The following is a 24,862-nucleotide window of genomic DNA, read 5'->3' on the forward strand; positions in this document are numbered from 1 at the left end:
TTGATGAAGGCTTCTTCAGGCCTTCATCAGGAGAGAAGGGTAAGATGAATGGAAAAGAGGATGCGGTGTCACTGAGCGGGTGACAAGAGGCCCACGCCCGACCTCTGGTTGGCTGCTTCTCTCGTTTGGACAAGTCGGGCTTTAGCAGCCGGGCCGCACTGCAGGGACATCTCCACCAAGGCCACGCCCCCTCCAGGCAAGAACCCGCCCATTTCCGCGTCCGCCACTGCAGCTCGGTTTCCGGAAGGTCCTGATTTTAGGGCGGACCAAACCGGATGAAGGTCGCGCGCCCTCTTCCGCCCGTGTTCCGGTTTACTAATACCCGGCTTCTAAGTGAGGTGGGCACGCTTCGTTCCTTTGCGCAGGCGCGGTGTGCGGTCCACCCGCGGGGCTATGCCGGCCCGGCACGTCTCGCGGGTCCGGGCCTTGTATCGGCGCATCTTGCTGTTGCACCGGGCTCTACCCCCAGACCTCAAAGCCCTTGGCGACCAATACGTGAAGGACGAATTTAGGAGACATAAGACCGTTGGTTCTGACGAGGCCCAGCGTTTCATGCAGGAATGGGAGGCAAGTGAATGCCACCTTTTCTTCGCCCCAGACCCGCTGAGGTGTCCCGGTTTGCCCCTGTGAGAGACAGCCTGTCCCTGCTGGTTTCCCCCGGCGCTACGCAGGGTCCAACAGCGGCAGCCTGTTGCGTTTGAATTAAACAGCGCGAAGCTGTTCAAACAGTACTTCCCAAAGTTATATACCGAGCCTGTTTCTCCCACCGGTTCCTGGCTGGAGCTGATCCCGTTACCTCGGCGTCCCCAATACAATTCATCCTTTTGAGCTCCTGCGCGTGCCAGGCGCCGGAGGGGTGAGGATGGGAGGTTTCAAAATTGAATAAATCACCTCAAGTAGCTTTTTGCCCCTCCAGTGCCTTGCAAGTAGCAAGCGCCTGTTAATAAAGTAATGGCTTTCTCATTACCTAGTTTTCAGACTTAGAGGATTGTTTCCATAATTACTGTTTTTTAAATTTCCGTGCTCCTTCTTGGGTCTTAATGTTCTCAGTTGACTGAGACAGATATTGGATGCGACCACAAGCGGTAGAGGAGAAAAATGCTCAGAGTTAAGTCAGGTGAAAGTTGATTTCTCCGGCGTCTCAAGTTGCGTTACTTTGTTATATTGCTTTGTTATATTGCTCTGTATCGTTGCACTGAATCTCAGACACATGCATGAGGAATTAGCCCTTTGACTACCTACTCTTTTTTTTTAAGTGAGGGCAAAAGATATTTAGAGTATTTCGTGGGGTTGGGGACCTAGCAGCATTGCTCTTAGTTATGATTTGCAAATATCAAGAAATGAATGAATTGGAAATTAGAGCGACATCTCATGTATTTGAAAGCGTGAAGTAGTGTCGGTAAAAGAAGCCTAAAAAATTGATGGCTAGATTTTTTTTTTTTTTAATTATAAAGGTTATGGTTAGGGTGAACACAGACCTTTTTCGCTGAATCTTAGAATTCTTGATTGTAGCTTGCAGGAGGGTTATTTAGGACAGTCTTGAAATTTAGAACTTTAAAATCATGTGTGTTAGCAGTAATTAGCCTGCATGGACCCAGAATAGTTGAATCTTCAATGCAAATTGCTTTCTTTTAATATGGTAACTTGGTTTTAGAGCCAGAAGAACTGGATTCAAATTCTGGAATTTGTTAAATGTCATATCACTTAATTTTTCCTAGTCTTATTATTTTCTTATCTGTGAAATAATAACAGTATTTATGCACCTCTAAATTAGTATATGTAAGCTCCCTTAAAAGCACTTTGTAAATTGCGAATTGCAGCAAATCTGTAAGAAATTAGTGTTAAGTGACATCTTTTAAGCCAGGTCAGTTTGTGGCAGGACAGGAAGGAGAGTCTAGCTCTGTTTGAGAAGAAATAAGGGCACTTTGAGAGTTCCTAAAGTAAAAGAACTTGGAAGGTTTTTAGCAAAAGAGTAGAAACTCAGAATAAATTGACAATACGCTGGAGGAGAGAGATGCATAAAAAAAGCAAACAACTGGGTAAATGTGTTGATCAACCGAGGAGGTTTGGTATCAGGAATTCAGCTTTTTCTTTAAATAATTTTAGACTTAACGGAAGAGTTACAGAGACAGTACTGAGTTCCCTGCATACATCCGACATCCAGCTTCCCTATATGTTAACATTGTACATAACCATGGTGCAGTTATCAAAAATAAGAAATTGACATAAAAAAGAAATAACGTTACTGCAGTGATGTTAACTATAGGCTTTATTCACATTTTGCCAGTATATCCACTAATGTTCTTCTGTGCCAGGATCCAATCCAGGATCCCACGTTGCATTTAGTCATCCTCTCAATTTTCTCTAGTCTATGACAGTTTTTCAATCTTTTCTTGTCTTTCATGTGTTTGACACTTTTTGAAAAGTATTGGTAAATTATTTTGTAGACTCTCTCATTTGGATTTGTCTGATTTTTTTTTTCCTCATGATTAGATTGATGTTGTGCATTATTGGGAGGGATACCACAAGGGTGATGAGTTTTTCTTAACACACGTTAGAGGGCACGTGATATTGATATGACTTACTTGTGATGTTAATTGTGATCACTTGGTTAAGTTTCTCCACTGTGAAGTGACTCTTTTACTTTTTGAAATTAGTATATATTTTGGGGGAGATACTCTGCAGCTGTACAAATATCCTGTTTCTCAAATTTTGCCAACTAGCTTAGCATCATTTGATGGATCTTGCCATTGTGTTCTCATGGTGATTTTCTATTTCCCGCATTCCTTTTGAATTTATTTATTGGAAAGTTTCTGTAGGTAAGCCTTGTCCCTTATTCCTCATTACTGATCTAACCTTTCCACTTATTTTTTGCAATGCAGAAAAGTGTATTCAAGGCTAGGGCCTTGTAATTAATGAGTTAGCAGCTGGGTAAAGTTTAGTTTCAACCTAGTAATCTAACTATTTGGATAAAGTAATACTCACACTTGCAAGGCAGCACAGTCTAAGCCTGGGAGTTGGAAGGGGTGGTGTGGATTCTGCCAAGAGAGCCAGTTTCTCTTTTTCAAGGATGAAAGATAGAGAAGATTCTAATGACTTGGAGGGGAGAACGTGTTGGCTAGGGCAGAGACACTGGAAAGTGATATCCTTCAGTCTTCTGGGCTTTTCCCTGCTACATGTTCTTCAAAACATCTAATTTATGATTATGTTATACCTGTTGTGACTAGTTATGTCCTGGATTTCTGTTGTTTTGGTTAATGATGATTACATATTTGGCACACATGAGTATTACTAGCTTGATGCTTATGTTTCTGTCAAGCTAATTGAGAGTAACACAGTTGTGGACTTCCTGTGCTTTGTGGACTTTGGGTTTTGATACTCTCTCGCTTCTAAAATTACTTATGAACTTGAATGGATTCTGAATTTGTTTTACTTTACGGGGCGAACTTCGGTATGGGTCCCTCTGGAGAAAAGAGAAGGGAAAGCTCAGGCATCTTAGAGCCCCCACCATTAGGAGGAAAGTTCTCTGTTCCTTTCATTTGTAATCAGGGAAAACTGTGGCAGATAATAGAGGGAATTCAGCTGGGGAAGTTTCTGTTCCAGGACCACTTAAGGGAAGGTAGGAGGAAAGTATTTCATTTTATCTTAAGGATAGAAATGTATATGCTTATTTACAGAGTAAATAGTGAATTTATATAGTATTTTACCATAAGAGGAAAATAATGTAGGTTCAGAGAGATGTTGGGAATATTTGTAGGAGAATGTTTGATATCTGGTTGGTAAAATATTTATTATAATCTTAAGTCTTTTAGGAGGCAACTGTTAGAAGTGGAATTGGGGCTGGATAGATCAGGGGTCTTATTTATCATGGCATTTTTAAAGTTCTAACTGCTCAGTTTTGAAGAATAGCTGATTTAGGTAATTCTTTTTTTTTTTTTTTTTTTTTTTTTCTCTGCCTGGCCGGTTGTGGAGAGAAGAACTTCATACCATGTGTTTTCTGGGAAATTAGAATCAGTGTTGAAGATTAAATATCAAGTAAAACATGTTTATGTTATGAGATGAAGGGTAGAAAACCGTGAGCTCTCAGGAGCCACTCTGAAGAGACTCCATGCGTTTAATTTTTCCTTTTCCTCCCTATTTATGTCTACTGCTTTCTTGCCTGGTTTCTTTTGTTTTTCTTAAGGAGCTGCTTTGCTCTGAGTCTGTTGGGGGATGTTTATAGAACTTGTTTCTGGAAAAAGCCAAACGACTTACACATTCTATAAGTAGTTATTGACAACGTCTTATCGCCAGGCAAAGTGCTAGGCATTGTGGGACACAAAAATTAATAATAATTGTATTTTACTTTCACGGTGTCCAAAATTTAGTCTATATTAGACAATTATAATACAGTATGAATGTGTGTCTGTTAAATGTGATGGGAGCAGGTAGGGAATGGAGGAAGTTGAGGGCCACATACAGTGTCTGAGCTGAGCCTTGAGCAAGTCAAAGGTACCATGTCATGAAAAAAACTTTCTAGGTAGAGGGAGTAACATATGCAGAGGTATTGAAGTAAAACAGTGTGACTTTTTCCAGGATCTTCAGTGATGTATTTAAAATTTAGTGTCTTAAATGAGAGATTAGGAAGAGATAAAGCTAGAGAGGTGGGAAGAGACAGGATATTCTAAGGATTTTAGGTTTTTATTTAGAATCACTGGAAGATTTTAAGCAGCGGTGAAATGATTCAAATTATATTCTAGAAAGATTGCTTTAGCAGAAATATAAAGGAATGATTGAAGAATGAGTCAGATTGAAGGTAGGGAGAACTGTTAAGAGAGATGTAGTAGAGATGTACTTACGTGTGTGTGTGTGTGTGTGTGTGTGTGTGTGTGTGTTGAGAACGCAGGGTATGGATGTATGTGTTACCTTTTATAAGGTAGAATGAGACTTAACTTGAGGACCCACAGAGGATTAGTGAAAGGGGAGGAGATAGAATGGAAAACTCTCAGGTTTAAGAACATGGTACCATAACCAGACTAGGTATTTAGAAGGAGCAGGTGAAGAATGAATACAGTATAGTATATATTGTGTTAATCATTCTGGTGGGGCAGTCAAATGGAGATGAGATATATTAGTCTCATACTCAGGAGAGAGATTGTGGCTGGAGGTAGAGAATTTAAATTCCTTATCTGTAGTTAGTTGCAGATTCAGAGTTGTGGCTGAAAGTGCCCAGGTTGGGTAATATGTGGGGGAAGGTAGTCAAAGATAGACCACTAACATTTAGGAGTTAAGAGAGTGAAGGTAGTAGTATAGTGCTGGAACTGTTCTGTTCTTCTGTATTTGTTTGTTTCTAACTACTTCTGCAAAGCAACATAACTTTTGTCCTTCTTGTGTTTAATTCTTTAGATTTGTATGGTAGTCTAAATATCATATGTTAACATTTGATGTTTTGTTGTATTTGTTGGAGAAGAGGAAGTGCTTCATATTTCATGTAACCATCCATTTGTAACTCACATGGGATATCTTTTTTAGGACTTTGAAATAGATTATCAGATAAAACATGTATGATTAAGTTGCCTGTCACCTATATTTAAAGTTTTCTTAACTTAGGATAATTAGGCTTGGATGGGTATTTTGCAGTTTTTATAATTGTATGCCTTTCTTGCCTAATTTGGGGACCTCATTTTGTTGCTTTTGAACATCCTGATTTGTAGTTTGTATTTTAGCTTGCAGAAGAAAAGGAATGAATTACCTCTCTGTTCAGTAGATGGATCGTATATGTTGGGGATGCATCTATCAAGTATGAGGGAGTCATTTGTGAACCTCTCAGTTGTACTGTTTATTCAGCATGTTACTCAATGTGTAGTGTTTTCGTGATGGTTTTTGGATGGTGATGGTTTACTGAATGGGGATGTATATTTTCTACATTAAGCTTTACTTAAAAAAAATTTTAGCCATATTCTGGTCTTTATGTAGTGGGTAAAAAAGGGGTAAAGGAGAGGATATGAAACTGTCTATCATTGGAACATAAAACATTTTTTCCCCATTTCTGAAGCATTTGGCTTTTTAGTCATACTCTTAAGATACTGTTTTTATTTAGGAATATTTAACTTTTATTGATGTCATGAGATGTGTTCTAGCAGTGCTGGTGTTATAAAGGTATTTTAAAAATCCTAATTTGATCAGTATTGTCTATATTGATGTTGTTACCAAAACGTAGAGGTCTCTTTCTTTTTATTTAATGATTTAAAATTTGTTTGAATTTACAGATTTAAAATAATGGTGATAGTATAATATTACTATGCTAGTGGTTATGTTTCTAAAATAGATCTCTACACCCAGGGTGAGGCTTGAACTCAAAACCCTGAGATCAAGAGTGGCATGCTCTACTGATGAGCCAGCCAGGAGCCCCTAAAAAATAAAATAAAAAATAAAATAAAATAATAAAATAAAGATCTGTACATGTATATTTTTACATAACATACAGTCTTAAAAATTTGAAATAAGTTTTTGCATAGAATTTCAGTAGATAAAGGATTGTATATACATAGTTTTACTGGTTTTACCTACTATTTTTTGAAATATATTTTACAGTTGCTTAATAAGAACGAATGTCTGAATTTTACATAGAGTATTAGAATTGAAAGGGAGCTTCAGATTGCTATAGTAAACTCTTATTTTTTTCAGTTAATGTACTTAAACTTTAAAAAAAACAAAGTAATGTTATGTTATTAAAAAAATTAGTGTGGGAGGGCTTATAATAAAGAGTAATATTTTCTGTTCCTTGTTTATCTCTTTTTAAGGGCACATTTTTCATTTTATTTTGATGTCTTACATTTCACATATCTTGTGAATTTTGGTTATCCTTATTTACAAGTAAAGCAACAAGAAACAGAACTCTGCCTACAATCTGATAGGCTTGTTGATTGGAAAATTACTTGTAGGTTTACAGTTTCCATTATCTCCCTTAGATTTGCTTCTCACTCCTGATTTCCTTACCCAAATGGTATTTGTGTTCAGTTGGGTCTGGCAGTTTGGCTTTATCTTCAGCTATGTTCTCTTTTCTGTTCTAAGCTTTGTTCTAAGCTCTGTGGATCCCTGTATCTGCACTGTTTTGAGTTCACTCCTCTACCTGTTTTCTGTCTTGAGAAATTCGCTGAAATCTCTTGGCTGCTAATGACTCCATTCCTGTTCTTGGTCATCATGGATTACTCCTTTTAAAAATCTTTTACTATCAGTTCAAAGGGGTTTTGGGAGAAGAGGAAATAAATATGCTGCTATGATTTCTCCAGTCTCATCTTAAAGTGAAACCCCAGTTCTGTTATTTTAAAGAGAAAGTAATGAGGCTTATAGAAGTAAAATGACTTGTTTGGTATCACACAGCTAGATAGGACAAAAATCTTGTTTTCTTACCTCATGAAATTAATGTTTCCAAAAAACTATTAAACTTTTGTAGTAAAAAATGGTTATAAGTATTTTTCTTTTGAATTTTGCTTGTTTGCTTGCTACAATTTGTGTATTTGCTTGTCCATTTTTCATATTTTTTCCTAAGGGAAAGAGAAGCTTCTTAATCATGTTTTTATCCTCTATATCTCTAACATAATAAACAAATGTTCAGTTATTGTTTACAGAATGATTTATTAGCCCAAGATGCTAATTGCCAAATTTTTTTTTCAGTAATGAAATAATGGAAGTGGCTGTGATCTACCTGTTAAACTCTTGTGATAGTCAGGCACATATGCTTTCTGTGTAATTTTTGGAAGGTTTATTTAGGCCTCAGTGGTCTCAGTAGGAAAAATAATATTTTATCCTTGAAGATAGGGATCAACTGATAGGTTCTCTTTTAGCCCTAAGATATGGTTATATTAGATGAGTTAAAACTATATCAAATGGCTTAACCTATTTTACACTTTCCATTGGTAACACTGATTTTTCTCTTTCATCTTTTCTGTTAGTTTTAGGGTAATATGTTTTTATAGTAATAGAATGGGTAAAAATGTATTTTGTTTGTTTTTGTAATACAGTTACAATTAACATAAAATTAATAACTCTGGAATTTTAAAAAGTTAAAAAAGCAAATGGAATATATTTTGAATTAATGTGATATATGTTTAATAGAATTAATATGAAAAGCTTATTAGCTTGGATTGGGAAAACACAGCTTTAAAAAAGAATGGGCAAAAGGGACTCTAGTAAAAGATCATTCTATGATTTATTTACAAGGATATTAATTGTGCTGCATGTATATGGTAATGACAAATCAAAAACAGCATAGATATCAATGATGGCAGAAGAGTAAAATGATAGCATAGCAGCTAGAAATAGTGTTTCAGAAGAATTAATGACCAGGAAAACCGTTCATGTTATAATTACATGTAAACAGTGTTTATCTTTGGGTGATATGGTAAAGGATGATTGTAATTTTCTTCCTTGAACCACCTATTTTCCAGATTCTCTGCAAAGATCAGGGCTACTTTAGTAATTATAAGAAAAGCCAATAAATGTTATTTTTAAAAACGCAGTTGGTTATACTCAGTATTTTTGTTACCAGTTTCATGTCATAAAGCATTTGAGGCAAACACATTAAAAGAGTCAAATACCAGCAGCTAGTAAATATATTTCCTAATTTGCCCTTTAAACTTTGCAAGTTAGGGGCGCCTGGGTGGCTCAGTTGGTTAAGCATCTGCTTTTGGCTCAGGTCATAATCCCAGGGTCCTGGGGTCTAGCCAGCATCCAGCTCTCTGCTCAGTGGGGAGCCTGCTTCTCCCTCTCTCTCTGACCCTCCCCTACCCCACTTGTGCGCGCGTGTGCGCTCGCGTGCGCTCGCTTGCGCTCTCTCTCAAATAAATAAAATCTTTAAATAAATTTTGTAGATTAAGCTTAGATTTCATGTTTAATAAATAATGTCAGCTATACATTTTATGATTTCATGCTGAGTTTTGTAAATGAAAAAAATCTAAACATGTATTCAGCATTGTAAATGGCCACTGAAATGAGACAGAAGAAATAAAAGGTACCCAGATTGGAAAGAAAGAAATAAAGCTGTCTTTATTCACAGACAATGTGATTATGTAGGAAATCTGATGGTATCTACAAAAAAATCTAAAATTAATGTCAGTTTAGCAAGGTTGTAGGATACATGACCATTATACAAAAATTAGCTGTATTTTTATATACTAGAAATGCAAACTTGGAAATTAAAATTTAAAAATACTACTTACCATCAAAAAATATTAAATACTCAGGGATGATGCAAAGGATGTACAAACCTGTACGCTGAAAACTCTAAAGCACTGCTAAAAAAATGCGTAGACTCAAAATAAAACTTTATCTAGTTATTCTCTTTTACCTAACCACGAGAAGACATATTTTAGAGTCTTTATTGCTCTAAGCCAAGATCAAAAAAGAATCATCAGGGCCATTTTCTGGTATAGTATTAAGTTTGTTTATTTTTAAAAGATTTTATTTATTTGAGAGTGTGCATGTGCACACAAGCGGGGCAGGGGGGTTGAGGGAGAAGGAGAAGCAGGCTCCCCATTGAGCAGGGAGCCCAATGTGGGGCTCAATCCCAGCACCCTGGGATCATGACCTGAGCCCAGGGCAGTAGCTTAACTAACTGAGTCACCCAGACATCCCGTATTAAGTTTTCTTTTTTTTTTTTTTTAAACAAACTTGAATAATTGTCTCTTGCTTAATTTCCTAGAGATCACACTTAAATAGTCATTGATTCTCCAATAACTTAATTTGATCAGAATTAAATTGCTACTTAATAGCTTGAACATCTATAGTATTTTAATTTTTCACATTTTTTCTAAATATTGTAGAAGGTGTGTCAGGCTGATAGGTGGGACTGGGAGGGAGATTGGTTAACTATCGGTTTGTCTTCTGGTAGGTCAGAGAGGATGGAAGACCTGTAAACAGGCTGACTTGGTGGTTTGGAAACCAGTAGCTTAGAAAAGAGATTCCAGGTGGGTATATGCCACTCATCATTGTGTTTATAATTACTGGTAATTGATCTTGTAGGTCTAGAATTAGACTTTATATACCAGTATACCCAGAGATGATCAGATGTTGGCATCAGACTCACACTAACTAAATTTATAAATATTGAAGTATAAACCAGAATGATGATTGAAATATAAGCTAGAATATCCATTTCTGTTGGTGGGGGAGTGGGGACTGGTGAAGGGGGCTCTTCTTTTCCAGGAGTCAGAATATTTATATCTAGATCCAGTGAACTCTTTTTCATATGTGTCTCAGAATTCAGAATTTTTTAGATTTTTAGAAAGGTAATAAGGAGTATGACTGAATTTTAAGAAATACCACCGTAGAATCTGGGGTGGCACCCTGTAATCGAATACATTAATATTTCCACAGTGAAATATTTGACTTTTAATATTAAGTGGAGTAAATAAAGGGTGTCCATTAGATCAGGATTTGCTGCCAGATAAGTTTTTAGAAAACTTTTGTTTGTCAAAACTTTTTTGACTTCAGAACTGTAAGTAAAGGATTGTGGACCTCAATTAAGCTTTCTCGGAAACTGAATTAGTGTTTAGAAGGTTGCCGAGTAAACATGGAATTAAAATAATGGGATGTGGGTAGGCATGAGAGATTTTTCATCAGGCCTCACTGTGTCTACAGCAGAAAACATGTGGGTTCCACTGCTTCACTGCTCTTTTTTTCCGGGACAGTACTGAACACATATTAGCAAGTTTGCTCCCTCATAACAGTTTATTATTTTATTATTTTCATTGTAAGCACTTTCTTTCTGTCAGAACATTATTATTACTGCCATTAATGTGTTAATAGATTAAGCTACCGAATTTCTCATCTAGGCCTGAGAGAATTCAGATAACTTCCCATGGCGTGTGGATTTAATTAGTTTAATTCCCAAGAGAGGATCATATTTATCTTATTTACATGTTTTCCTGAATCACTAGAACTTGGAAGCATTTCCAAAATAAACTGCATTTTTACTTCTGTGCTCTCAAACACTAAAATATTTATCCTTTATTTGAATAGATTTTAAATACACCCACATGGTTTATTTTCCCTTGAAAAGATACCGTTATTATAAACAAAAATTGTAGAACGTTGCTTATTGTATGTTTAAGTAACAAAGGTTTCTGGACTTCAATGCAGTGACTCTTTGCTGAAGGTGAAGAGGTCTACAGTTTGTTTAAAAAGTATTCCAATGAATAAAAAAATGCACACACTTCTCATAGAAAGTTTACCCCTTCCAGACTAAGAACGGCAGTAGGTGGCATGGCAAATACGCATGTACATATATCCGAAACCAGCTACAATGACACCGGCATGTAGCATCGGTGGGTCTAGCTTCAGAGCACACATTCTAAACCATGACTCCTCCAAAAGGCATCTTGTTCAACTGCCTCACATTTCCCGGAATGGGCCTCGATGGTTTGTGCGTGTTACTTTTTTACTTTATAAGCAGTGGATGTATACAATTGATAACTCAGGATATCTAGCCAATAACCCTAGTTAACACCACTTGTAAAAAATGCCATGAACATCATTAGATGCCTTTACAAGGCCAAGAGCAATATGGCATAGGGTGAGAAAAACTTATTTTAAAATATTTGGAAATATGTATAACTTTGATATAGTGTCTGAGTGCTCTAACACCCTTGGCTACTTCATTCATGTAAATCACTTAATATTTCTAAGATATTTTTAGAAACTGCAGTATGATCATATTTGAACTTTGTAATCAAATCTAATGAGGGCAGAGACACCTCAAAAACGGTTATAACCCTGTTTTCCTTACTCTGGAATTCATGTGGAGATAGATCCTCAGTTTTCTCTATCCTCTCTTCCTCAAACACCTCCCTCACCTCCTCTTCTGTCATCCTCTTCACCTTCTTCCTCTTTCTTCTTTTTCTGGCAACAAGCCATCTCCTTTGTACCATCAAATTTTCTCAAGCTGGCTAAATTCTTTTTCTATTTCTTTTTTTGCTTCACTACCTTAATGCAAGGCTGCTTTTTTGCTGTCAGATTATTCCACATCTGTTTGGTTTTCAGTGGATATGCCAGGGTTTTTGGACTCGATCTTAGGGTGGAACTCTTAACAGAGAAGAAATTAGCCAGTAATGACCATTTGGGAGCATTAGAAGCTTTCCTTTGTCCCTTAGTTGGTCCAAAGTGCTCCATTTTTGGACCATCAAATTTGGATTTCCTTTTCCCAGATACTGTCTTCTACATCTCAGAGCACTTGGAACACTGCAAAGGAAAACAAAACAAAAACTGCGATGCTGATTGGGATCTCTGGGTTTTTCTTCTTTTGTACTTCTGGTTTACCTGCATGAAGAAGACAAAACTGACTCTTTGCTCTTTGGTTTCATGGGTCACCATTAGCCATATTGAGTATTGTTTGCTAATCTCTGCATATAATTTTAAAGAAGAATTTGGTAGTTTAATGATTATTGTTAGGATAGTTACAAAAGTATATATTTAAGAACTACTTAAGATATACATTTCTATGCCATTTTCAGCTATTGTATTTAATTTGTTAGTTTCACCTTCTAGATTTGCAGGCTTTTGGGACAAAGATTGTAATTGAAGTTTCTGAAGCTTAATACTTTTGTAACTACTTTTATACTATATTTCTGAAAAGTTGTTTATAAATTGATTTCTTTTGAAATTTAACTATATTTTAAGTATACTAGCAAACTTACTATTAAAGGGAATTCTTTTGAGAATCCTTTTGTGAAGTGAATAATCAGCCCATAATTTGTTTCTTTGTGTAAACCTGCATTTGCATATCAAATTTGTTTTAAATAGGGTATGTCTACAAATGTCGATAGCGTGTGTCTAAAAAGAATAAAATTTAATTTCTGTTTGATGTGAAGAACGAATTCAGATTTGGCACTTCTGATGAGTGAGACATACCAGATCATTTTAGTTCTATTCTTTTCAACTAAATGCTATCAAAATGTGCTCCACACCCTAAATTAAGGAGGTGGCAAGTGTTCGTATATTAAGATTGAACTACAGTATATTTTAAACTATATTTTCTTAAATAGTAGCAGGGCTAGTGTGAAGTTATCCAAAGTTTAAAAAGTTATTTAGTAGTTTTTTCTTTATTAAAAGCAAACTGGAGCCAAATCCTTATGATTTGTTTTTCTTTTTGTTTTATCTTTATGATTACAGAAGTGTATGTTGCTTTTAATTATAACACATTTGTTAGCTTTCTACTTCAGTTTGATTCCCAGCAGCTTATTGCTTTGCTTAATACTTGGAAGATACTAATAATAATTCATCCTCCTTTTATGGATACTAAAATGCTTTTAACCAGAATTAACCATAAACAGCTATTTAGTCCATAATACAGCATAAATATGGTATATTTATAATGAAAATGTAAAATGTAATTGCTACTGTGTAATATTCTGACTGTACTGTGGTTAAATAGACTTTTTCTGCAAGGCTGTCTAGGAGCCTAACTACTATTTGTTGTATTGTTTCTGTGGGAAAGGATATACAAATCAAAGCTGAGCGCATTGGGAATTTTGCCCATTTTTCAGATCCTCTGCATAGCCTACTGGATAGTCCATCAAGGGAGAATCCTCTCATGGGTACTGTTGGATTCTATGGAAAGTAAAGCCTTTCCTTGATAACTGAGGAGGGAATCAGTGGATTAGGGAACCTTTGGAAATGTTCTGGGATTTAGGAGAAATGCGTCTTCTAACATAAATAGGGCTAGCCATTTGTTTTTCCATGGTCTTTACAAATTGAGGGTGTTGATGGGTAATCCAGAGGACATTGATAAGGTAAAAAACTGGAAAGGAAGCAAGAATCAGGAGGGAGTTTTCATCACATCCAAGGTAGAACATGGAGAAATTGTTCCAAACGTGGGCCTTGAATTTTTTGAAGATGTTGGTCACACTGTGCCAGGGAGGACTAAATAGAAGCAGCCCACCTGAGTTGATTTCATTCAGTGCCTCATTCAGTATTCACTCATTCATTCAGTGCCTACTGTTTTTCAGGGGATTCAGAGATTAATACATGGTCAGTGTCTTTAAGGAGTTTAAGTTTGCTACAAGTCTGTATGAGATAGTATGAAATTCATTGTACCTTAAAGAATAGCGGTTGAGGGGTGCCTGGGTGGCTCAGCTGGTTAAGCATCTGCCTTGGCTCAGGTCAGAATTCCAGGATCCTGGGCTCGAGCCCCACGTTGTGCTCCCTGCTCAGCAGGGGAGTCTGCTTCTCCCTCTCCTTCTGCGCCTGCTTGTGTTCGCTCTCTCAAATAAATAAATAAAATCTTATATATAAAAAAAAAAAGAATAGCAGTTGAGAATGTTGGTCTTTTGTCAGTAGAGCAAACAGTGGGTAGTATGAGTCCAGTGGGAGGAAAACTTTTTAGCCAGTTGAATTCATGATTAGGCAGTTTTCTACTCATTGTATCTACCTTGTCACTTGTTCCTTCATATGGATCCGTTCTGTTGGATTTTGAAGATCTTTTTTATCTCTGAGTTTGTTTTAAAAATATGGTTACCCCTGTGGGAGATTGCATTGTAAACTATTGTCAGTAACACTTTAATGATTATCTGACATTGGCTAACATCCAGTCACTTACCCTGTGACCTTGGGTAATTTGATTAACCACTCCAAGCCTATTTCTTCATCAGTAAAATGGGAATACCAACGGTAGTTACCCTTTAAGGTTTAGGAGTCAGTAAGATAATATATTCATAACAGTTGCCTTGTACCATAGTACTCAAATGCTAGCTATTTTACCTCTAGTGTGGGGTAAGAAGGAGATTAAAAGGAAGGAGGCAGGATTTCCAGGGAAGAGCTTTGAGGGTGCTGAAAACAAATTTTGTGATTTCATTATTTTTAATTCTTCCTTCTCTCTTATCTTCTATATCCAGTTAGTTGCTAACTCCTGTTGATTCTGTTTCCTTTTACCATATCAGAACTTAGTGACTTACTGTCTCCATTCTCATTGTCTGACTTATTGTCTCCATTCTCAGTACCTCTAAATGTTTGTAGTAATTTCATAAATAATCTTTCCTTTAGTCTCTTAACTGTCAGCTCATAAAACACAACTTTGACCATATTATTGCCTCTGTCAAAAATCATCACTGTTTTCCCATTGACCTCTCTTTAACCCAGAGTTTAAAACTGTGCAAAATCTGGCTTGAATATATTTTTCCTATTTGCTCATCTCAATATTCTCTGCCATGTATCCTCTGTTCCAGTTCTGTTTGAGTGCTGTTCTCTGGATGTGGCCGTAAGTTGTTTTGGCTTTCACTATTCATTTGGCCTAAATATTTTCCTTTTTCTGTATGGCCAAATCCTAAAATGTCTTTCACAACAGCTCCAGTACTTTCCCCTCAACTCTTTCTTAATTAATTCTTCCAGTGAAAAGCAAATTCTGTCTTCTAATTTCCTCAAACAGTATTTTTTTTGGTATTTTTGTTTTGGTACTTAATGCTTTCAACATTGTATTATAGTTATTTGTGTATATCCTTTTGGCACTAGTGGTAAATTCCTTGAGGACAAAAATGATGTTTTACCTATCTTTGTGTACTTTAGATCTCTTAGGACAGTATTTTGCTTATAATAAATGCTCAGTAAATCTTGTTTTTTTCCCCCAAAAGAAAAAGTGTGTGATTGTATTTCACTTGAAGACCAAACATACTAATGTTCATAGATTGGTTAACTTCTTAATCATTTGAATTTGTGAATTGTAGTCTTTATAAAGATGAATTGTTTAAGCAAAGGCTTTTACTCTGATATGAAAATTCTTAAATTGTATTTTATAAATACATAAGAAATCAGTGTTATATTTCATAGGGTACTAGGCTTATTCCAAGCACTTTAATTCATATTTTTATCTAGATATATTGGTAAGTCAGTAGGCATATGAATGTATGGCAAGCTGGCTCAGTTTTTATTTTTTGCTATGTAGCTGTTAATAAGCTTTCGGTCTTTATAAAAGTTATGTTCAACATCTGTGGTTCCTAATTATTCAGGACAAGTTAAAGTAGCTTTATATTCCTGTTTCCTTTTCCATTGAAGATAGTCTTTTAAGTGCCTAAAGTGGGGAAGAGATAAGGAACTAATATTTAAGGAACTTAAGATCATGAACGGGGAGAGACCAAGGATAACCGTAATTGCTAAAAGTCTCGGAAACAAAAAAGAGGTTGAATGTCTTTCATGCAGTTTCCTTAAGCTGCAATGAACATCATCTCCTTTCAGGAAGAAGACAGGAGCTAAGAGTTCCTATGCATGATCATTTTCACTAAATTCTTCTAGGAATATGGAACTAGCTTATAACTGGATTCTAATATTGGGAAACAAATACGCTAATGAGATACTGACATTTTTTGTGTAAGTGTAATTTCAAACATTTCCACATGATGGCAGAAGATACTTACATCTGGAAAGGCTAGTGAATGAAATTCAGAGAAGTTGGTTTCAATTTTATCTGAAATAGTATTTATCTTTTCATATTGCAACTAGTAATTTTCATGTTTGTATTGTCTGATATAGATATGTTATTGCCATTTTAAGCATTTTAAATGTTTTCACTAATAGTAAAGTGGAATTTTCCCCCCTATTTTCTTGTATACAGTTGAGATACATTTTTAAGATTTCATGGGTTTCCCTTGAATAGTGTTTAAAATAATTGTTTTGGTAAGTGTCTTTTTTTTTTTTTTTTTTGATTAGTCAGTTTAGGGGAAATTTAATATCGTTATTTACTATTTATAAATGTATGAAACTCAATATGTAGACTTGTATTTGACTTTATTTTATTTTTATTTTTTTAAAGATTTTATTTATTTGACAGAGAGACAGCCAGTGAGAGAGGGAACACAAGCAGGGGGAGTGGGAGAGGAAGAGGCAGGCTCCCAGCAGAGGAGCCTGATGTGGGGCTCGATCCCAGAACCGGTATCACGCCCTGAGCCTAATGACTGAGCCACCCAGGCGCTCCTAAAACAGTATACTTTAAATAAAATCTTAAACACCCTGCAAGTTTTACATGGGTACAACAGATTAACTGTAAAATTATGAATTATAAAAATGATGAAAAAGATCAAAATAAAGACTTGGAAATTTTGTGGAAGCTTAAAAAGGCCAATTGTTTTGTTTGTTTTGAACACTAAATGATTATCTAGTTAAAAAAGGAATAACATGACATTTTTTACTTGTAGCCAGTAACATTCTGGCCTTTTTCAGTGTGCAAGTGTTTTATCTTATGTATTATCTGTATAATTTGTCAAAACTGGGACACTTGGGAGTAAAGCACTACCATAAAATTGTACAACATATGTAAAATGTATATTTATTAACTTACATATTTGGTTTATATTGATAGACCTATAAATATCTCTTTATGGGGATGCCTGGGTGGCTCAGTCGGTTAGGCAACTGCCTTTGGCTCAGGTCATTGATCCCAGGGTCCTGGGATTGAGCCCTGCATTGGGCACCTTGCTCAGCAGGGAGCCCGCTTCTCCCTCTGCTTGCTGCTCCCCCTGCTTCTGTGCACTCTCTCTCTGATAAATAAGATCTTTAAAAATAATAGCTCTTTATGAAAACTTTCCAAAAATAAGTTGTCAAAATATAAAAATTATATATATAATCTATTTTCTTTAAGGCAATCCCCCCCATAGTGATTATGTGACCAATACAAAAAGAACATAAGTAGGATAATAACTCTTGGGATATATTAGTATTAGTCCTTTCTTTTTAGCTGTTTCTGTCCGTAATACTGTGTCCCTTTTTTGTGAAGAATATAGTTTTGGCAATATGGTTTTGTTACTGAAAGTTTTCTTAAAATTGCTTGCTGTAAGCTTTTTCAAAGTTGTATTTTATGGTTAACAGATTTCAGTTGTTGACTTCTTTAATTGAGAAAACGACCTTTCTATAGATGTTGAGATATCAAAGGAATTAAAGGTAAATTCTGCTTAGTGGAGGATATTTTCAGATCAACCTTTTTGGCATTTAAATATATCAATATTTAAGCCCAAATATTTTAACAGGTACTATTTTTAGTCTCCATTTAGACTAGTGTTCTTTGACAAATATTTTTGTAAGACAGAATTTGTCAGATAAGTTGTCTTCATGATTATTTTGATGTTTTGCCAAATTCATATGCTCCAAAATCATAGGGCTTTTCAATTTTTATCCATTTTAGTATGAATATAAATATTTCCAATTATAAATAGCTTCTTTAAAAGATTGTCAGAAATTGTGATATGTAATGATAGAATTTCAGAATTAATCTTGTATGCCATTTGTGCTCTTAAAATTTGATTTCTCATTTTAGTAGCAGTTAATTTCAGTCTTCCTCTTTACAAGCTTTGTTTTTAAAAAGATGCCATTTGTTGAAAGTTAAAAGCTTAAGCTTTTTGCCCCTTTGTCTCATATGTTAAGAATACCTACTGATTTGAACAAAATGCAACCAAAATTTAAAGACTTTTTTACAAAAAAGTTCAATATTATTGTAAAATACTTAGGTTGATTTACAAATTAGTTTTTTTTAAAGCTCCAATATTTTTTAAATCTGTAGATGATAGGCAGCACAAAGAGAAAGTTCATACAGCCATGCCGAAGTGCTGCATTCAGTGTCAGCTTTGTTACAGAATTTTGTGGATTACTCTTACTGTGTAAACTACAGATTTGTAAAAAGTGTCAATTTTGACAATAGATTCTGTTTTGATTAGAATATCACAGTTTGGACCCAGTTATAAATTACACACCACAGCTAATTCCAAGTACATTCCTTCTCTGATGGTCTCTAATTTAATAATAACTGTTTCTTTGGCACTCCACCAACATGTATTCATATTATCACTGTAAAAATGATGTTGAATTAATTAATTGCAGAATTTGCAGTAGCACTGACAATGTCAGATATTTCACCTTTAAGACTGAATTTCCGTCTACTCTAGACTGGAAAGTTAAGACTCTGGAGCCTCTGTGTGTGAGTGCACTTGCTTATCAGTCAGGTCTTGCATGCTGTCTTCAAAAAGGTTCACTGCATCAAGAAACGGTTAGGAAAGAGACGGGGGTTATTAATAGTCTTATTCTAGATTTAACGGCATATTAAATTGAAAGCTTGTCTTTGTTGCATCTCTTGCAGTACTAGGCTAGACTGGCGAAGTTGGAAGTACAAAGTGAAGGTATGCCGATACCAGCCCAGCTGTCTTAATGCAACTCTTAGTACTTTGGAAAAAAGTGAAAAAATTCAGGACAGATTTTAAACTGGATGAAATGCGAAAACAATGGTAATAAACCAGGATGATCCTCTACCAACCAGAATGTGTGGTGGTTCTGTTTTTAATCCACTTCAAGTTTATCAGCCAGTAGTTTTGGTAGGGAAGTGGTGTACTGTAGTTTTGGGAATAAAATACTGAATTTAGTCAAGATTTTTTAGTTCTTGACTCTGTCCACTGATTTGCTGTATCACCTTTGTATGTTTCGTAGTTTACTTTTTAATTTCTCCATCTTCCAAATAAAAAGAATATTTGCTTCAGATCCATTTTGCTAGAAAGTATTATGTGAACAAATCAGACCTGGTAAGACATTTGAATCTTAAGAAGTAAATCTAAACCTAAAAGAATTATTGGCCACATAAGGTGAAAAGTTAGGGCTGCCAACAACAGCACTCCTAAGAAATACCAATGAAAATGTTCCACTAAGCTTAAAGGCTTAAATCCAGACCTTGCTGGAGGGGGCATAGCTATAACTCACTGGATGACAGAGAAGTTGTGATGGTGCCATGCTGGCAGAACATGCTAGAAATCTGCCGTTTGGAGCTTGCCAGAAATTAGCACCCAAGCAGTGTACAGGGAAGTGTCTCACTGAAGAGGGGAGCTATTGGTCGCTGGTGGTTTGGCTACTGGGCACTGCATGAGCCGAGCGTTCTGGAGGAGCTCTGCTGGAGCAAGCCTGAGGAAGCAGTCATTTATTCCCGCAGAGTCTCTCCTGTGCCCTCTAGTGACAAAGCTTAACACTGTGCCAGCTGGCAAAACAAAAATTTTGAAGGGTCCAGGTCCGTTTCACAGAGCAGTCTTTCGGTGAATTTGGAGGTATAAATTAACAATTGGCATAAAACCAAACAGCTTCCTCATTTTGCTCTGCTCTGGTAAATTATAGTTGCCATTCATCATGAAATTTGTAATCGCTTCTTCCAGGTTTTTATTTTTTATTTTGGTACTAGTTCTAGCTTTTGAATGTACTCAATTCTGCATCAATATACCTTTCTGTTAAATTTAAAGTTGTCCATACTATATTTTTAAGCTGAAACATTTAATTATATATAATTAAAAAAACAGGTATTTTTATTTAATTACCAATTAATAGGTATCACTGTAAGTCATGCTGTCTTGCATATTTCTAATATGCATGACACTGGTGCCTAGAAGAACATTACTTGAGCTGAAACTCTCTGTGGACACTAACTGGATTGGTTGTGTGCGTGTGTGTAGTACTAAAGTAATGCTTGTATTTTCCTCCCTTAGTACAACACAACAACAATATCTTACACAATGCAGTTGTTGAAGTAAAATGTTTCCTACCAAAACAAGAAGGTTGTGTTTACTGGGAAAATATTTTATGCAGCTCAAGTCTATTTGAAAGGAATTGTCAAACTATATTCCAGAGTGACTGTACCATTTTATATAACTACCTTAATATATAATTGACCAGTTTTTCTACATCTTTGCCAGCACTATTGTCATTTTTAAAATTTTAGTCATTTTGATAGTTGTGTAGTGATATCTCATTATGTTTTAATTTGCACTTTCCCAATGACTGATGATGGTGAACATCTTTGCATGTACTCATTTCTCATCTGTGTGTTGTCTTTGAAATGTCTGTTCATGCCTTTTGCCCATTTTCTAATTGGATTTTTTTTTTCTATTGAGTTTTGAGAATTCTTTATATGTAGTCTAGATTTTAGGCTTTTGTCAGATATGTGGTTTGCACGGATTTCTTCTAGACTGTAATTTGTTTTTCATCCTCTTATAACAGTCTTTTTCAGAGCAAGTTTTTAAATTTTGATGAAGTTCAATTTATCATTTTTTTCCTTTTATGGATAATATTTTTGGTGTCAAGTCAAAGAGCTCCCATATCCTGAAGATTTGCTCCTATGTCCCCCCCCCCAGAAATTTTATAGTTTTACATTTAAGTCAGTGAACCATTTTGAATTAACATATGCATGCAGTGTAATGTTTAGTTCAAGGTTCTTTTTTTTTTTTTTTTTTAAGCCTATGGATGTCCAATTGCTTCAGCAGCATTTGTTGAAAAGACTGTTTCTCTTCCATTGAATTGCTTTTGCACCTTGTTTAAAAAAAAAAAATTAGGCATGTTTGTGTGTGTTTCTTGGTTCTCTAGTCTGTTCCATTGATCTGTGTGGCTATCCCTCCACCACACTGTCTTGTTTGCTGTAACTATATAGTAAGACCTAACATCAAGAAGAGTGATTCCTCACACTTTATTCTTCTTTTCCAAAATTGTTTTTGACTATTCTAAGACCTTTCCCCCCCATATACAATTGAGGATAAGCTTGTCTATGCCTACAAAAACATTTCTGGGATTTTGATAGGAATTGTGTTAAACTTGGGGGAGAATTGATATCTTGACTATGCTGAACTGCTTCAGTCTTTAAGTGAAATAAGATTAAGAATTCAGGTTCTCAGTAATCATATTTCAAGTGTTCAATAGTCATGTTGGTTAGTGGTTATGCTCTTGGACAATATAGCTCTAGACTCCCGTACATGCTGGTCCCTTTCTCTGAAACTTTCCCTCCTATTTATTTAGTTTGACCAACATCCTATCCTTTGAGAGTCAGCCTAGATGGCACATTGTTCCAGGCTTCTTCTCTGCCTCATGTCTCATTTCTCAGCCCAAGTGCTCCCATTGAACTTTATATTCATTTCTATTTATGGCGGTTATTCTCTTACTGCTTTTTATGATTACATTGTGTGCTAATTACCTTTTTACTTTTCTGCTTGATCACTAAATTATAAGCTGCTTTAAATCAGAAATTGTATGATTATCCTTGTGTCTCTAGCAACTGACATTTAATGTGTACTCAATAAATAATTGGTGATATATTAACAGTAGTATCACATCTAATTAACCTCATCGTTTTCTAGAATTGTGGTCTCCATGCTTTGGGGGCATAGATTTATATATACTTATTATTTTATAACTTCTGAGTAGGTCTTATAAGCTAATATCTGAAGCACAATCTACACTTGAGGTCAAATGTTCGTCATTAACAATAGTGAATGTAAATTTGTATTGCAGTTTGTCTTGATGCTTTTGAAAATTTTGGACTGAGTTTTTTAGACCTGAATATGTTGCCATTTTCAAAAAGTAAGGCATATTTGTCACAACCAATGAAGTTCATTCTTTATTCATATTTGCTTAGTTTTTACCTAACGACCTTTTTCTGTTCCAGGATCTCGTCTGGGAGACCACATTACATTTAGTTGTCCTGTTTCCGTAGCCTCTTCCAGACTGGGAGAGTTTCTCAGACTTTCCCAGTTTTTGATGACCTTAACAGTTTTGAGGAGTGCAAGTTGGGTATTTTGTAGAATGTCCTCCAACTGGGACTTGGCTGATATTTTCCTCATGAATAAACTGGGGTTCTGAGTTTTGGGAAGGAAGACCACAGAAGTAAATTCTATTCTCATCACATATCCAGGGGACATTTTTGCCTTTGTTTTTACTTCATTAATCTGGTCGATGTACCAGTAGTACATGTACTATTAGTGTTATGTACTAGTACTAGTAGTTGGAAAAGTGACTCTTCTCCTTGCTGTATCTTTTTTGCTGGTGCTTGTGTTATTTTTATTTTTATTTTTTTAAAGATTTTATTTATTTAACAGAGAGAGACAGCCAGTGAGAGAGGGAACACAAGCAGGGGAAGTGGGAAAGGAAGAAGCAGGCTCCTAGCAGAGAAGCCTGATGTGGGGCTTGATCCCAGAATGCCGGGATCACGCCGAGCCGAAGGCAGACGCTTAACAACTGCGCCACCCAGGCGCCCCTTGTGTTATTGTGTTCAACCAGAAGATTCTTCATAGGCATCTTTTAAAGCCACCTGTCCATTTTATGAACTAATTGAATTAAACTAGTTAATATAAATTGAAAATCTATTTAACTGGCTTATCAAACTAGCACATCCAAATACCGTACACCAGAAGCGGACATAGAGGTTAGAGGGAGAGGTCTTTGTCAGCTTTGATGGCATGGAGGAACTGGAGAACTAACCTCATTTATTGCCTGAATCCTACATGATTCTGTTACACAGTTAGGAGGGTGCTGGTGACAACCTGTAACTTAAATACCAATAAAGCAAAATTTCCCTTATTTTTAAAATAAGAAACTTGTATACAGATTCTGATTATTTTCTTCCCTTACTGTGGTGGATTGCCTTGCTGCAATCCTGAATCTCTCAGGTGCTCACATCTCACTCTAGAGACTAATGGGCTAGTGAACTAAAAGAATTTCAAAGATCATTTTACTCTCTCCCTAAATTGATTATTTTCTATATTTTCCAGACTTCTTCAAGTTATTATTCCTTTGTGCATGTTATCCTTGTTTCGACAATTTCCTTCTATTTCCTGATAACAAGACTGAACGTTTTGGTTTCTACATTCCAGTTAGAACTGGGGAACCCTTATAGAAATCACAGCCATTGTTAGATTCCTTGGTTTCCTTTTCAGGATGGGTTAATAGGATTATTTCTAGGAGGCTGACATTTATTTTCTCTAGGAATATAGAATTTGAATGCTGTCATTCTTTTTTCTTTTTTCTTTTTTTAAATCTGCATTTCTTTTAATCTTATAACCACTTTTATTTATAAATACTTCTTTGAAATGGGAAGACAGATGTGCTATAATGCTAGAAAAAAGTAATTAGAAAATAATATAGAGGAGAATCGTTTTAGGGAAACCCAGTGTACAGAATGTGAACTTAAGCTGTGATTAATTAGGACTGATGATTTTATTTTATTTTCAAAGGGATTTTTTAAACATTAACAGAGCTTTAGGAATAAACCCTTTCATTCTGTAGTTCATTTAATTCAAATTAGGTGCATGCAGCTTTTTCACAACTGTCCATTACAAAGTGAGGTATATATCTTCAGGCATTTTTGACAGATTCCTATTGTTAAGAGAATCCAGTTAATAAATTCTGTATGAAGTGATATTTGGACAATCTATGCTGCCATACATTACAAATGTAATAATGATGCATATTTTTGGTGGGGTAGATTTGGGTGGGCATCTGTAATCTTTTTAAGGAAACTATTTACCTTATGCATTTAGTCTATAATCTATTTTACTTGATACAATATTATATATTCTATACATATTAATATATTTTTGTTACTTTCACTTGTTTTAGCATTTAGCATGATAATCAGAAAATTAAATGTACACTAACTCAATAATGCCAAATACTAAATCTCCAAATAAGAGTGTTAAATTGGAAAACTCAGTAACTGGCATTTTCATGCTGCTGTAAGCGAAAGAAATTCATGATACTTTTAAATAAGGCATATGGCAACATGCTCAAGGAAGTTAATATTTTATGTCTATTTGACATTTTTTTGAGATGATGCTTCCAAAAATTTTTTTTTGCTGTATATTTTTTAGAGCATTTTATAAAAGTATTGTTAATTTTTTTGGTTAAAAATATGAATTCAAGATGAATGCAGGCTTAGGGCTTTGGTCATTCCACGTGAACTGTTAACAATTGCGTGTTTTTCATTTGTTACTTTGCCTTCCCATTGTTTCAAGAGATTCTCTTTTTATTATTCATAGTTATTCTTTGTCATATAGTTCTCATCTGAAGCATTATCATTCAGAAGAATAATTGCATGGATTTGAATACATATGAA

The 24,862-nt window shown here is 35.5% G+C and overlaps 1 protein-coding gene across 1 annotated transcript in view; it reads left to right on the forward strand.

The window, feature by feature from the left end:
* Window positions 1–288: 288 nt before the first annotated feature.
* Window positions 289–24,862, forward strand: part of SDHAF3 (succinate dehydrogenase complex assembly factor 3) — a 65,711-nt gene continuing 41,137 nt past the window's right edge. The window contains exon 1 of the mRNA XM_026506211.4: window positions 289–567. Within this exon, the coding sequence (XP_026361996.1) occupies window positions 394–567 (174 nt within the window). The 5' untranslated portion in view covers window positions 289–393. The remainder of the gene's footprint in view (window positions 568–24,862) is intronic.

This window comes from Ursus arctos, unplaced genomic scaffold (assembly GCF_023065955.2).
Source record: "Ursus arctos isolate Adak ecotype North America unplaced genomic scaffold, UrsArc2.0 scaffold_3, whole genome shotgun sequence".
Lineage (NCBI taxonomy): Eukaryota > Metazoa > Chordata > Mammalia > Carnivora > Ursidae > Ursus > Ursus arctos.